This window comes from Mesoplodon densirostris, chromosome 1, assembly GCF_025265405.1.
Source record: "Mesoplodon densirostris isolate mMesDen1 chromosome 1, mMesDen1 primary haplotype, whole genome shotgun sequence".
Classification (NCBI taxonomy): Eukaryota; Metazoa; Chordata; class Mammalia; order Artiodactyla; family Ziphiidae; genus Mesoplodon; species Mesoplodon densirostris.
The window spans coordinates 132482019-132496870 of record NC_082661.1 but is presented as its reverse complement, the minus strand read 5'-3'; the positions used below and the strand labels follow the sequence as shown (position 1 = coordinate 132496870).

At 37.4% G+C, this 14852-nt stretch overlaps 1 protein-coding gene across 1 annotated transcript in view; it reads right to left on the bottom strand.

Annotated features, from left to right (window-relative positions):
- Positions 1-14852, bottom strand: part of TMPRSS11D (transmembrane serine protease 11D) — a 47745-nt gene that overhangs the window by 22716 nt on the left and 10177 nt on the right. The window contains exon 4 of the mRNA XM_060096885.1: positions 4959-5026. Within this exon, the coding sequence (XP_059952868.1) occupies positions 4959-5026 (68 nt within the window). The remainder of the gene's footprint in view (positions 1-4958; positions 5027-14852) is intronic.

The window sequence follows — 14852 nt, the reverse complement described above, 5'->3', positions numbered from 1 at the left end:
AAAATGAAGCAACTGACAAAGGATTAATCTCCAAAATATACAAGCAGCTCATGCAGCTCAATGTCAAAAAAAGACAACCCAATCCAAAAATGGGCAGAAGACCTAAATAGAAATTTCTCCAAAGAAGATATATAGATTACCAGCAAAGACATGAAAAGATGTTCAACATCACTAATCATTAGAGAAATGCAAATCAAAACTACAATGAGGTATCACCTCACACTGGTCAGAATGGTATCATCAAAAAGTTTGTAAACAATATATGGTGGAGAGGGTGTGGAGAAAAAGGAACACTCTTGCTCTGTTCGTGGTAATGTAAATTGATACAGCCTCTGTGGAGAACAGTATGGAAGTTCCTTAAAAAAGTAAAAACAGAACTACCATGTGACCCAGTAATCCCACTACTGGGCATATACCCTGAGAAAACCATAATTCAAACAGTGTCATGTACCACAGCGTTCATTGCAGCACTACTTACAATAGCCAGGACATGGAAGCAACCTAGGTGTCTATCGACAGATGAATGGATAAAGAAGATGTGGCACATATATACAATGGAATATTACTCAGCCATAAAAAGAAACAAAATTGGGTTATTTGTAGTGAGATGGATGGACCCAGTCTGTCATACAGAGTGAAGTAAGTCAGAAAGAGGAAAACAAATACCGTATGCTAATACATATATATGGAATCTAAAAAAACAAAACAAAACAAAACAAAAAACCACAAAAGTTCTGAAGAACCTAGGGGCAGGACAGGAATAAAGACACAGACATAGAAAATGGACTTGAGGACACGGGGAGGGGGAAGGGTAAGCTGAGACGAAGCGAGAGAGTAACATTGACCTATATACACTACCAAATGTAAAATAGATAGCTAGTGGGAAGCAGCTGCATAACACAGGGAGATCAGGTTTGTGCTTTGTGACCAGCTACAGGGTTGGGATAGGGAGGGTGGTATGGAGATGCAAGAGGGAGGAGATATGGGGATATATGTATGCCTATAGCTGATTCGCTTTGTTATGCAGCAGAAACTAACACACCAGTGTAAAGCAATTATACTGCAATAAAAATGTTAAAAAAAACCCACCCTAAATGTAATGTCGTATATATACTGAGTTGGATCCTGAAATGGAAAAAAAGGACATTAGTGGAAGAACTGGTGAAAACGAAATAAATCAGAGTCTAATAATGTATCAATGTTAATCTCTTAGTTTTGACAAAAGTACCATAGTTATGTAAGATGTTAACATTAGGGGAAGCTAGGTGAAGTGTATGTAGAAACGTTCTGTACTGTCTTTGGAACCTTTTTGTAAACTTAACATTATTCCAAAATAAAATGTTTACTTAAAAAATTAATAAAATGAGATTGACGGTATAATTACAGTGATTTATTTGCAGGTGTTACAAATAAGGTGGAACTAATACATCAGTAATACGTGAATAACAGTTCCAAGTTTCCTGTATTATTTGGAAGAAGGGTAGTGGGTTAAACCAGCTCTCCTTGTTTGTAATAATTTTTAAGAATAATCACTAAAATAAGATAAATGGAATGTAGAACTTGTAAATTAGTAAACGGAAAAAAGAAAATGAAGAAAATACAATCATACAAGAGAAGGCAAGATAGTAGAAAAAGCATTAGAAAAACCAGGATGAAGAACATAAGATAATATGGAGGAAATAAAGCCAAATGTAACTGTCATCACAATAAATTGAAACTGACAACTTTCTAGTTAAAAGCAAAGATGGTCAGAATGCATTTGAAAATGTAATCTAGCTGTCTTCTTGTTTTAGGAGAAAAATTTGACCTGTAAGGATATATGAATGTTGAAAATGAAGATAAGGTCTGTTGAAAAAAGAACCATAAGATAGTCAGTGTAGCATAATAGTATCAGATATAAGAGATTTTAAGATTGAAAGACATTAATTAGTGATAAAAAGGATTAATACCTTGTTAAAAGAAATAGTTCATGAGGCAGATATAAGAATTCTAAACATATAGGTGCTTGATAATATGTACTCAAAATATATTGAACAAGGAGAAATAGGCAAATCCATAGTGCTAGGTTTTATTTGAATGACATAATTACTAAGCTTAATTGGAAGGAACAGAATTCCTATAATTAAGTCTAATAGGAATCCAGAAACAGACTCATAGACATATGTAAACAATATACTATAGAAGTGTTATCACAAATCTGAAGGAAAATAACTCATGTAAAAAATTAAAAATCTTCCTCATGTCACACACAAACAAAACACTTGAATAGGAACAGCAAAAATTTAAAATTTATAGTCAAATACAGGAGATTTTCTTTATATACAAGAGGAGAAAGGATTTCTTAAGAGACATTTTGCAACTGATTTTCTACAACAAAAGATGCACATACAAAGTGTTAAGCTAATGCTATAGACAGGGAGAATATATTTGCAACTCAAAGTAACAAATGTTTGGTACCTCCTATAGACACAGAACTACAGATCAATAAGAAAAAGACAAATCAGAAAAAAAACAGAAAAGATGAATATGCAATTCAAAGAAGAGGTATCTTTAGTGAAAGATAAACATGTAAATAGATACTCAAACAGGACTGTGTTTTATACTTCATTTATTTGATCTTCATAACAACTCTATCAAAGAGCCATGTACCTTCCTCTTGGGAACTGTGAGTAACAAACTCTCTTTCCAAAAGTCATCATCTCCTGATTTGTTGGCTTTACTGTACCTCAAATTTTCTATTGATGCAGTATATTTTAAAACAGAAGGGGAAGGGGAAAAAGTGGGGTGTGTGTGTGTGTGTGGATGTGTATTTCAGACAGAGGGAATAGCTTATATAAGAAGATCTTGAGGTTAGAGACAGTGAAGAACTGAAAACAGGCTAATGGGACTTGTGAGTAAAGAACCAAGTAGAGAGTAGTAAAAGACTACCCCAGAAATAGAGATGGTAGGAGAAACCCCTATATAGGAAGGTTTAGTAAACTTTGTTATATATATATATATATATATATATATATATATATATATATATAGAGAGAGAGAGAGAGAGAGAGAGAGAGAGAGAGAGAGAGAGAGGGAGGGAGAGAGAGATATCAAGAATACATATATCTGATGCACATATACATGTTTATATATGATATTTGACATAAGGGTAAGGAATGGCAGTTAGAACTTTAAGCAAATACTATGTTTAGCATTTCATTTCAAAAAATCTTTCTGGTTGCTATGTAGAATGTGGAGTGGAGCAAGACTGCAGGAAAGGAGACTCATTAGGAGGCTGTTCATAGACAAGGAGAGAGATGGTTGAGGGCAGTGTGTTTGAAGTTATGGATCTTAAACATAATTAAGAAATAGAATTGTGAAGGTTAGATGGATGGATGTGTGGGTTGAGGGAGAGATAGGAATTTAGAGAGATAACTGATATTTCTTTCTTGAGCATCTGGGTTGAAGGTGACACCATTGACAGAGGTAGGCAATACTAGAAGAGTAACATACTTGGTGGGGGAGAAATGATAGAGTCTGGTCTGGACTTATTAAAGTTGAGCTGTCCAAGATAGCCATATGATGATATCAAGCACATGGCTGTGTATATTCACATCTCGAGATGAGAAGAGAGGACTGGCCCAGAGATACCACTTTAATAATAATTAGCATATAGGGGCAATGTAGCCCCTAAAAGGAGTTTCTGTGTGAACTGAGAAGATGAGAGGCTTACAGCACAGTCTGACAACATTTGAGGAAGAGAAGGAATAAGAACTAACAAAGAAAATTGAGAAGGAATAACTTGAGAGATAAAAGGAAAATCAGGGGTGTATAGGGTCATAGAAACCAAGGGATGGTACTATTTCAAAAAGGATTGAAAGGTCCAAGAAGAGGACTGATACAATTTCTTTGGAGTTTGTGATTCAGATGTCATTTTTGAACTTGGCAAGAACAACTACTATTTTGTGGTGAGGTCAGAAGCCAGACAGCAGTGAAATGAGTAGTAAGTGGGAAGTGAACAAAAGGAGAAAAAAAGGCAGATTCAGTCCTACAAGTATTGCAAGCTAGTGGCTGGTACAGAGAATGTCTCAAGAAAGTACTAAGGTGAATGTGCACTGAACTGACTGAAATGCATTTTGGAAAATGCTCTTCCTATGGATTCTTCTTACTTCTTGAACTCCTCAGCAAAACTTAACTGACCAGAGCTCTATGCTCCTGAGTACTTAACTAGGTGACTCTTCCGAGAATAAGAAAAATTAATTTTCTTGTGGTATTAGTATTTGAGAAAGACTTAGTATAATTTCTCGCCCTTCTGAAGAGCTTTTGTATATTATTTGAAGGATTGAGCAATATGGACATTTGAGACATTTATGGTAGGGTCAGTAAGGGTGGCTATTTTAGTTGATAGGGATATCACATCACATCACAAGGTTAAGTCCATATTCAACTAAGGTAAGAAGGGCAAATAACTAGCTTGGGTGCTGCTACTTCTCCTATTATTAATTTATAGCAGACACGTCTGTATTTGGCCACAACATCCTTTATATTATAGCATTCCAGGCAGACAAAACCCAAAAAGCCACTTTTGGTGTTGGTTTAGTGTTCCAATCGTGCCCAGGACCACAGCATTGCACACCTCCACAAGACATTGTTTGCTACATAGACTGAATTGTGAATAGTATCCCCTGGAGTTATATAATAGAATAAACCTGTTGCTGTACCTTTACCCAACTCTCTCTCTACCCTTTCTTCCTTTTCTCACCAAGAACTGAAGTAATATGGTTATTTACATTAGTAAGTAGATCGTATGTGACAAGTTTTGTTTTTTGGCATTGGTTTTTAAACTGCCCATGATACTGTTTTCATAATATTGCAACACATTGTGTGAACGTCTCATTCATTATCTATGCTGTGAACAAAATCAAATGCACCAAGTTGTATCTATGCTTATAGATATGTTTTGTTGTAGTTCCACTCACCTCAGGCTGATAACATGAGCTCTGATGAACTGTTTTCTTAAATTTGACTCTATGAATCCTCTAGTAATCTGTAGAAAGAAAGGAAAAAAACAACCTCTCTGTAATTACCGTTCTTTCTCTGTTTCCTCTTTCTGCCCAACCTTGCAACATGGTTGTTAATGGGGAGTTGACTATGTTAATGAGGAATAGAGAGTTCAGTTTAGTTTAGTTCCATCTCAGAACACATGGGAACGATTTAGGCAGGTTAATAACCTTCTGATGCAGTGCCTGTTTCTTCATCTATTACACAAAGATGATAATCGACAGGATGCATCTTCACTAGAAGCCATTCTAAACATAGCAGATGTTTTGCTCAATGAGAGCCCACGTTACGTGATTTGGTGGCTATTGCAAAAGAGGTGGGCGCATGAGCCAACCCAGCACTAGGTGAGTCCACTGATAAAATTTACAGTGTGTGATCCTGCAACAACTGTTCTTAAATGGGTAAAACCAGATTAAAATGAGTAGCAATGGAGAGCTTGATGAGAAAGAGGAAAAGAAATAAAGGGCAGTCTTTTCCTTATTGTTTCTGATTAATGCCTAAGCAACATAAGTTATTTTTAGCATCAGTTGGTATTTCCTGACCTAACTTTAACTTTCCCCCTGAATCATTGCTCATTGCCAGCAAGGATGGTCCTCTTGAGGTATAAGGTTTAGCTTCACAGTAAACTAGTAGTGATTCTGTGACTGGAACAGTTCTGCCAAGATGCAGGGTGAGATGTATTGAGCTTTCATAATGGGGAGTGGATTCTATTGGCTTGTACTGTGAGGTTGGACCAAGGTGGGGATGAACATGAAAAGGTGAAGATGGGGCAATTAAGTAGCATGTTGAACATTACATTAAGCCAGGATTTGAAGCCAATTCTTCTTCAGACTAAAGTTTATGCAATCTCTATTACACTGCATTATATCTTATTTTTTCAGTATCCATTCTTTAGGCTTATATCAGACCAACCAGTTGTGAGGCAAAATAACTTTTTTTTCTTTCTAGAGGCCTTGAACATTTTTAAGAGTTATGAGGCTGTTAGTTTTTCAAAATAATTTCCTTTTTAAAAAATTCAAGAAGTACTAGTAAGTGTTAAGAAGAAAGCAAAAATCACTCAAAATTCTATGATCTAGAATGACAATGCAATCATTTGGTGAGTATTCTAGTTAACTATGTAGAAGGATAGATTTTAGTGTGTTTATTAATATGGTATATTGTAGAAGGGAGTTTAATAAACTGATTTGTGTTTAATATTACTTGACTTTAACAGAAGTAAAAGGAACTGACCTAAAACTGAAGGAATTGCTAAAATTTAGATGTTTCTTTTAATTATATTTTAATTCATGATTTGGTATTGCATCAGCATGGGCTACACTGGACCAAAATGTTAAAAATATAATTTAATTATGACATTTTTGTTATGTGGAAAATATTGATGTAATTTAGTGAGGACTAAGGTAATAAGCAACATAAAGAAAGCAAGTTGATTAATTGGTTGATATCCATGTACAAGGATAAAAGAAGAGACCTATGGATAAGAATCCATATTTCATAGAGTGGGTGAAAATTTTATAGTCTCTTTCATTAGAACTTATCAAATACTTGGTAGAAAATCAGTGAGCAGATGCCTGAAGAGGAAGCCAATAGGAGAGTGGAAAGTGTAGTAGATAGGGGACACAGAGAAAAGTTAGCTTGCTATGAGAACTTGAACGAATCTTTTAAACTTTCTTCCTCTCAGTTTCTTCATCTGTAAAAGGAAAACAGTCCAAAGTGTTTTTAAAAAATTGTTCTGTACACAGTTGACTACTGCAACTCCCAGAGGCTATGCATCTACTTTCAGTGACCTTTACATGTAACCTTTGGGCTTTTTCACTCCCTTCAAACTTATTATTGATTCTTGTTTAATGGGTCGGATGAGTTTGCTTTCATACTTCTTTGATTTTGTAACCTGTATTATTGACCCTTTTATTACAATGGACACAAAATCAAGTAAACAATGAAAAAAGAACTATTTTATATTTCCCTCCTGATAGAGGGTGACAGTACTATCTTTGTGTTTTTTTTTTTTAACGTCTTTATTGGAGTATAATTGCTTTACAGTGTTGTGTTAGTTTCTTCTGTGAATCAGCTATACATATACGTATATCCCCATATCTCCTCCCTCTTGTGTCTCCATCCCACCCTCCTTATCCCACCCCTCTAGGTGGTCACAAACACGGAGCTGATCTCCCTGTGTTATGCAGCTGCTTCCCACTAGCTACCTATTTTACATTTGGTAGTGTATATATGTCCATGCCACTCTCTCACTTCATCCCAGCTTACCCTTCCCCCTTCCCATGTCCTCAAGTCCATTCTCTACATCTGCGTCTTTATTCCTGTCCTGCCCCTAGGTTCTTCTGAACCTTTTTTTTTTTTTTTAATTCCATGTATATGTGTTAGCATACAGTAATTGTTTTTCTCTTTCTGACTTACTTCACTCTGTGTAACAGACTCTGGGTCCATCCAACTCACTACAAATAACTCAATTTCATTTCTTTTTATGGCTGAGTAATATTCTACTATACATATGTGCCACATCTTCTTTATCCATTCATCTGTTGATGGACACTTAGGTTGCTTCCGTGTCCTGGCTATTGTAAGTAGTGCTGCAATGAACATTGTGGTACATGACTCTTTTTGAATTATGGTTTTCTCAGAGTATATGCCCAGTAGTGGGATTGCTGGGTCATAAGGTAGTTCTATTGTTAGCTTTTTAAGGAACCTCCATACTGTTCTCCATAGTGGCTGTATCAATTTACATTCCCACCAACAGTGCAAGAGGGTTCCCTTTACTCCACACCTTCTCCAACATTTACTGTGTGTAGAGTTTTCGATGATGGCCATTCTGACTGGTGTGAGGTGATATCTCATTGTAGTTTTTTTTGTTATTTTTTTTAAGAAGATGTTGGGGGTAGGAGTTTATTGATTAATTTATTATTTTTGCTGTGTTGGGTCTTCGTTTCTGTGTGAGGGCTTTCTCTAGTTGTGGCAAGTGGGGGACACTCTTCATCGCGGTGCACAGGCCTCTCACTATCGCGGCCTCTTTGTTGCGGAGCACAGGCTCCAGACGCGCAGGCTCAGTAGTTGTGGCTCACTGGCCTAGTTGCTCCACGGCATGTGGTATCCTCCCAGACCAGGGCTTGAACCCATGTCCCCTGCATTAGCAGGCAGATTCTCAACCACTGTGCCACCAGGGAAGCCCCTCATTGTAGTTTTGATTTGCATTTCTCTAATGATTAATGATGAGCATCTTTTCATGTGTTTGTTGGCAATCTGTATATCTTCTTTGGAGAAATGTCCGTTTAGGTCTTCTGCCCATTTTTGTATTGGGTTATTTTTTTCATATTGAGATGCATGAGCTGCTTGTATATTTTGGATATTAATCCTTTCTCATCTGCTTTGTTTGAAAATATTTTCTCTCATTCTGAGGGTTGTCTTTTCATCTTCTTTATGGTTTCCTTTGCTGTGCAATAGCTTTTAAGTTTCACTAGGTCTTATTTGTTTATTTTTGTTTTTATTTCCATTTCTCTAGGAGGTGGGTCAAAAAGGATCTTGCTGTGATTTATGTCAAGGAGTGTTCTGCCTATGTTTTCCTCAAAGAGTTTAATAGAGTCTGGCCTTACATTTAGGTCTTTAATCCATTTTGAGTTTATTTTTGGGTGTGCTGTTAGGAAGTGTTCTAATTTTATTATTTTACATGTAGCTCTCCAGTTTTCCCAGCACCACTCATTGAAGAGACTGTCTTCTCTGTTGTATATTCTTGCCTCTTTTCTCAAAGATAAGGTGACCATATGTGCATGTGCATAAAGGTTCCCTCTATGCCTGCTTTCTGGGGAGCTTTTATCATAAATAGGAATTGAATTTTGTCGAAAGGTTTTTCTGCATCCATTGAGATTATCATATGGTTTATATCCTTTCATTTGTTCATGTGGCATATCACATTGATTTGCGTATTTTGAAGAATCCTTGCATTCTGGGGATAAACCCCACTTGATCATGGTGTATGATCCTTTTAATGTGCTGTTGGATTCTGTTTGCTAGTATTTTGTTAAGGATTTTTGCATCTATGTTCATCAGAGATATTAGCCTGGAGTTTTCTTTTTCTGTGAAATCTTTGTCTGGTTTTGGTATCAGGGTGATGGTGGCCTTGTAGAATGAGTTTGGTAGTGTTCCTCCTTCTGCTATATTTTGGAAGAGTTTGAGAAGGTTAGGTGTTAGCTCTTTTTTAAATGTTTCATAGAATTCACCTGTGAAGCCATCCATTCCTGGGCTTTTGTTTGCTGGAAGATTTTTAATACAGTTTCAAATTCAGTGCTTGTGATTGATTTATTTATATTTTCTATTTTTCCTAGTTCAGTCTTGGATGGTTGTGCTTTTCTAAGAATTTGTCTATTTCTTCCAGGTTGTCCATTTTATTGGCATATAGTTGCTTGTATTAATCTCTCATGATCCTTTGTATTTCTGCAGTGTCAGTTGTTACTTCTTTTACATTTCTAATTCTGTTGTTTGAGTCTTCTTCCTTTTTTTCTTGATGAGTCTGGCTAATGGTTTACCAATTTTCTTTATCTTCTCAAAGAACCAGCTTTTTGTTTTATTGATCTTTGCTATCGTTTCCTTCATTTCTTTTTCATTTATTTCTGATCTGATGTTTATTATTTCTTCCCTTCTGCTAATTTTGGGTTATTTTGTTCTTCTTTCCCTAATTGCTTTAGGTGTAAGTTTAGGTTGTTCTTTTGAGATTTTTCTTGTTTCTCGAGGTAGGATTTTATTGCTATAAACTTCCCTCTTAGAACTGCTTTTGCGGCGTCCCATAGGTTTTGGGCCTTTGTGTTTTCATTGTCATTTGTTTCTAGGTATTTTTTTTATTTCCTCTTTGATTTCTTTAGTGATCTCTTGGTTATTTAGTAGTGTATTGTTTAGCCTCCATGTGTTTGTATTTTTTACAGTTTTTTTCCTGTAATTGATATCTAGTCTCATAGTGTTGTGGTCAGAAAAGATACTTGATATGATTTCAATTTTCTTAAATTTACCAAGGCTTGATTTGTGACCCAAGATATGATCTATCCTGGAGAATGTTTCATGAGCACTTGAGAAAAAAGTGTATTCTGTTGTTTTTGGATGGAATGTCCTCTAAATGTCAATTAAGTCCATCTTGTTTAATGTATCATTTAAAGCTTGTGTTTCCTTATTTATTTCATTTTGGATGATCTGTCTATTGGTGAACATGGGGTGTTAAAGTCCCCTACTATGATTGTGTTACTGTCGATTTCCCCTTTTATGGCTGTTAGCATTTGCCTTATGTATTGAGGTGCCCCTATGTTGGGTGCATAAATATTTACAATTGTTATATCTTCTTCTTGGATTGATCCCTTGATAATTATGTACTGTCCTTCTTTGTCTCTTGTAATAGTCTTTATTTTAAAGTCTATTTTGTCTGATGTGAGAATTGCTGCTCCAGCTTTTTTTTTTTTTTTTTTTTTTGATTTTCATTTGCATGGAATATCTTTTTCCATCCCCTCACTTTCAGTTTGTATGTGTCTCTAGGTCTGAAGTGGGTGTCTTGTAGACAGCGTATATATGGGTCTTGTTTTTGTTTCCATTCAGCCAGTCTATATCTTTTGGTTGGAGCATTTAATCCATTTCCATTTAAGGTAATTATCGATATGTACCTATTCCCATTTTCTTAATTGTTTTGGGTTTGTTATTGTAGGTCTTTTCCTTCTCTTGTGTTTCCTGCCTAGAGAAGATCCTTCAGCATTTGTTGTAAAGCTGGTTTGGTTGTGCTGAATTCTCTTAGCTTTTGCTTCTCTGTAAATGTTATAATTTCTCCATCAAAACTGAATGAGATCCTTGCTGGGGAGAGTAATCTTGACTGTAGGTTTTTCCCTTTCATCACTTTCAATATGTCTTGCCACTCCTTCCTGTCTTGCAGTGTTTCTGCTGAAAGATCAGCTATTAACCTTATGGGGATTTCCTTGTATGGTATTTGTTGCTTTTCCCTTGCTGCTTTTAATATTTTTTCTTTGTATTTAATGTTTGAAAGTTTGATTAATATGTGTCTCAGTGTGTTTCTCCTTGGATTTATCCTGTATGGGACTCTCTGCACTTCTTAGACTTGACTGACTATTTCTTTTCCTATATTAGGGAAGTTTTCAACTCTAATTTCTTAAGATATTTTCTCAGTCCCTTTCTTTTTCTCTTCTTTTGGGACCCTTATAATTCGAATGTTGGTGCATTTGATGTTGTCCCAGAGGTCTCTGAGACTGTCCTCGATTCTTTTCACTATTTTTACTTTATTCTTCTCTGCCATAATTATTCCCACTATTTTATCTTCTGGGTCACTTATCCATTATTCTGCCTCAGTTATTCTACTATTGATTCCTTCCAGAGAATTTTTAGTTTCATTTTTTGTGTTGTTCATCATTGTTTGTTTGCTCTTTAGTTCTTCTAGGTCCTTGTTAAACATTTCTTGTATTTTCTCCATTCTATTTCCAAGATTTTGGATCATCTTTACTATCATTATTCTGAATTCTTTTTCAGGTAGACTGCCTATTTCCCTTTCATTCATTTGTTTAGGTCGGTTTTTACTTTGCTCCTTCATCTGCTGCATATTTCTCTGTCTTCTCATTTTGCTTAACTTACTGTGTTTGTGGTCTCCTTTTCACAGCCTGTATGTTTGTAGTCCCTTTTGTTTTTGGTGTCTGCCCCCAGTGGGTAAGGTTGGTTCAGTTGGTTTTGTAGTCTTCCTGGTGGAGGGGACTGGTGCCTGTGTTCTGGTGGATGAGGCTGGATCTTGTTTTCTGGTGGTCAGGACCTCATCCGGTGGTGTGTTTTGGGTTGTCTGTGAACTGATTATGATTTTAGGCAGCCTCTCTGCTAATGGGTGTAGTTGTGTTCCTGTCTTCCTAGTTGTTTGGCATGGGGTGTCCAGCACTGGAGCTTGGTGGTCGTTGAGTGAAGCTGGGTCTTAGCTTTGAGGCAGAGATATCTGGGAGAACTCTCACTGGTTGATATTATATGGGGCTGGCAGGTCTCTGGTGGTCCAATGTACTGAGCTCGGGTCTCCCACCTCAGAGGCTCAGGCCTGACACCCAGCTGAAGCACCAAGACCGTGTCAGCCATGGGGCTCAGAAAATGAGGGAGAAAAAAAAGAAAGAAAGAAAAATAAAATAAAATAATATAATAAAGTTATTAAAATAAAAATTTTTTAAATTATTAAAGTAAAAAAAAAAGTAATTTAAAAATAAAGAAGAGAGCAACCAAACCAATAAACAAATCCACCAGTGATAAAAAGTGCTAGAAACTATACTAAGATAAACATAAAAATTAAAGTAGTCAGTCTCATGCAGCAAACTCCAAGTCTACAGGTGCTCCCAAAATCCACCACCTCAATTTTGGGATGATCTGGTTTCTATTCCAGTGTTCCACAGATGCAGGGTACATTGAGTTGATTGTGGAGATTTAATCCACTGCTTCTGAGGCTGCACAGTGAAATTTCCCTTTCTCTTTGTTTGCACAGCTCCTGGGATTCATGTTTGGATTTGGCCCTGCCTCTGCATGTAGGTTACCCTCTGGCATCTGTTCTTCGCCCAGATAGGAGTGGGTTAAAGAGCGGCTGATTAGAGGGCTCTGCCTCATTCAGGCTGGGGGGAGGGAGGGGTACAGAATGCAGGGCGGGCCTGCGGCTGCAGAGGCCCACATGACGTTGTAACAGCCTGAGGCCCACTATGTGTTCTACCAGGGAAGTTGCCCCTGGATTACGGGGCCCTGGCAGTGGCTAGCTGCACAGGCTTCCGGGAGGGGAAGTGTGGACTGTGCTTGCACACAGGCTTCTTGGTAGCTGCAGCAGCAGCCTTAGCATCTCATGCCCGTCTCTGGGGTCCGCTCTGATAGCCGCAGCTCGTGCCCGTCTCTGAAGCTCATTTATGCAGCGTTGTGAATCTCCTCTCCTCGCACGCCCCAAAACAATGGTCTGTTGAGTCTTAGGCAGTTCCAGACTTTTTCCTGGACTCCCTCCCAGTTAGTTGTGTCACACCTGCCCCCTTCAGGCTATGTTCACGCATCCAACTCCCTTCCTCTCCCTGGGATCTGAACTTCGAAGCTTGAGCCTCAGCTCTCAGCTCTCACCCATCCCGGTGGGTGAGCAGACAAGCCTCTCAGAATGGTGAGTGCTGGTTGACACCAATCTTCTGTGCGGGAATCTGTCCGCTTTGCCCTCTGCATCCCTGTTGCTGCACTCTTCTCTGTAGCTCTGAAGCTTCGCCCCCCACCCACCCCCCTTTTCTACCAGTGAAGGGCCTTCCTAGTGTGTGGAAACTTTTCCTCCTTCACAGCTCCCTCCCACTGGTGCAGGTCCCATCCCTATTCTTTTGTCTCTGTTTTTTCTTTTTTCTTTTGCCCTACCCAGGTACATGGGGAGTTTCTTGCCTTTTGGGAAGTCTGAGGACTTCTGCCTGCGTTCAGTAGGTGTGCTGTAGGAGTTGTTCCACATGAACACGTATTTTTGATGTATTTGTGAGGAGGAAGGTGATCTCTATGTCTTACTCCTCTGCCATCTTGAAGGTCTGTTGACAATACTATCTGAATTCTAGAATAGTCTAGAATCCTCAAACCTCAATAATATTCCTAATCGATAAGAATTGAAGTGAGATATAGATTATTTAGGTAAATTCTAACAAAGTAACCATCATTAAACTGGTTAATAGGTGAGGTCATACAAAGGGTAAGATATTACACATAGAATGTCTATAATTTTCACATATTTTTCATCTTGAGGGAGAAAAGATCTTATTAGCTACCCCATGAAAGTAAATCACCTTCTTATTTTCAGTACCTTCTTACTTGGTAGGTATATTTTTTGTTTTGTCTTGTATTTTAGTATTTAATGATGAAATTACATGAACAACTGATGAGGTGGAAGCATCTCTCACATACCTACCTCATAACATTTCTCAATAGGTACAGTTTTGTGCATAATATTCATGAGCTGAATAATAGTAATAATGCTGTTTTTGTTATTTCAGTCACCCTTCAGTTACAAACTTTCTTTTCTGTTTAATCAGAAGATCTGGAAACTCAGTTTTCAAGAAAAAGATAAAATACATGGCAATATAATCTACCTATTACAATACTCTTCAAATATATATATATATAGAGATTTTTTTTTTTTTTGCGGTACACAGGCCTCTCACTGTTGTGGCCTCTCCCGTTGCGGAGCACAGGTTCTAGATGCTCAGGCTCAGCAGCCATGGCTCATGGGCCCAGCCGATCCACAGCATGTGAGATCTTCCCAGACCGGGACATGAACCTGTGTCCCCTGCATCAGCAGGCGGACTCTCAACCACCGCACCACCAGGGAAGCCCAGAATTTATAATTTTTGAAACACTGTGATAAAATGACCCAAAGGTATGATTCTAAGTTTAATCTAAATACTTGGTCTGAAGCACTGAAGAAGTTTCCACACAATTATGTGGCTCCAGATGCATGAAGTTCATTGGCAGAACTTAACAAATCATGACACTAAGTTGTCAGTCCCACCAATCATGCGAAGGTTTTGTTGAAGTTCAGCAAGTGACTTTCCATCTTCCCTGATTTCAATTGACTACCCTTTCAGATCAAATCAAAGGAGTTTCATTATATTTATATACATATTTTAAGAAATGTGTTCAAAATCAAATATGGTAGGTAATATTTGTCTCCCAAATTTTTATGTGTGCATGTCTAAGCCCTTGATTTTCAGTAAAACAAAACAACTGAACTCAGTCATCTAATGCTGGACACATTGTTAAACATGTATTTCCAAAGTTATCTCTTATTTATTTAAAAAGCA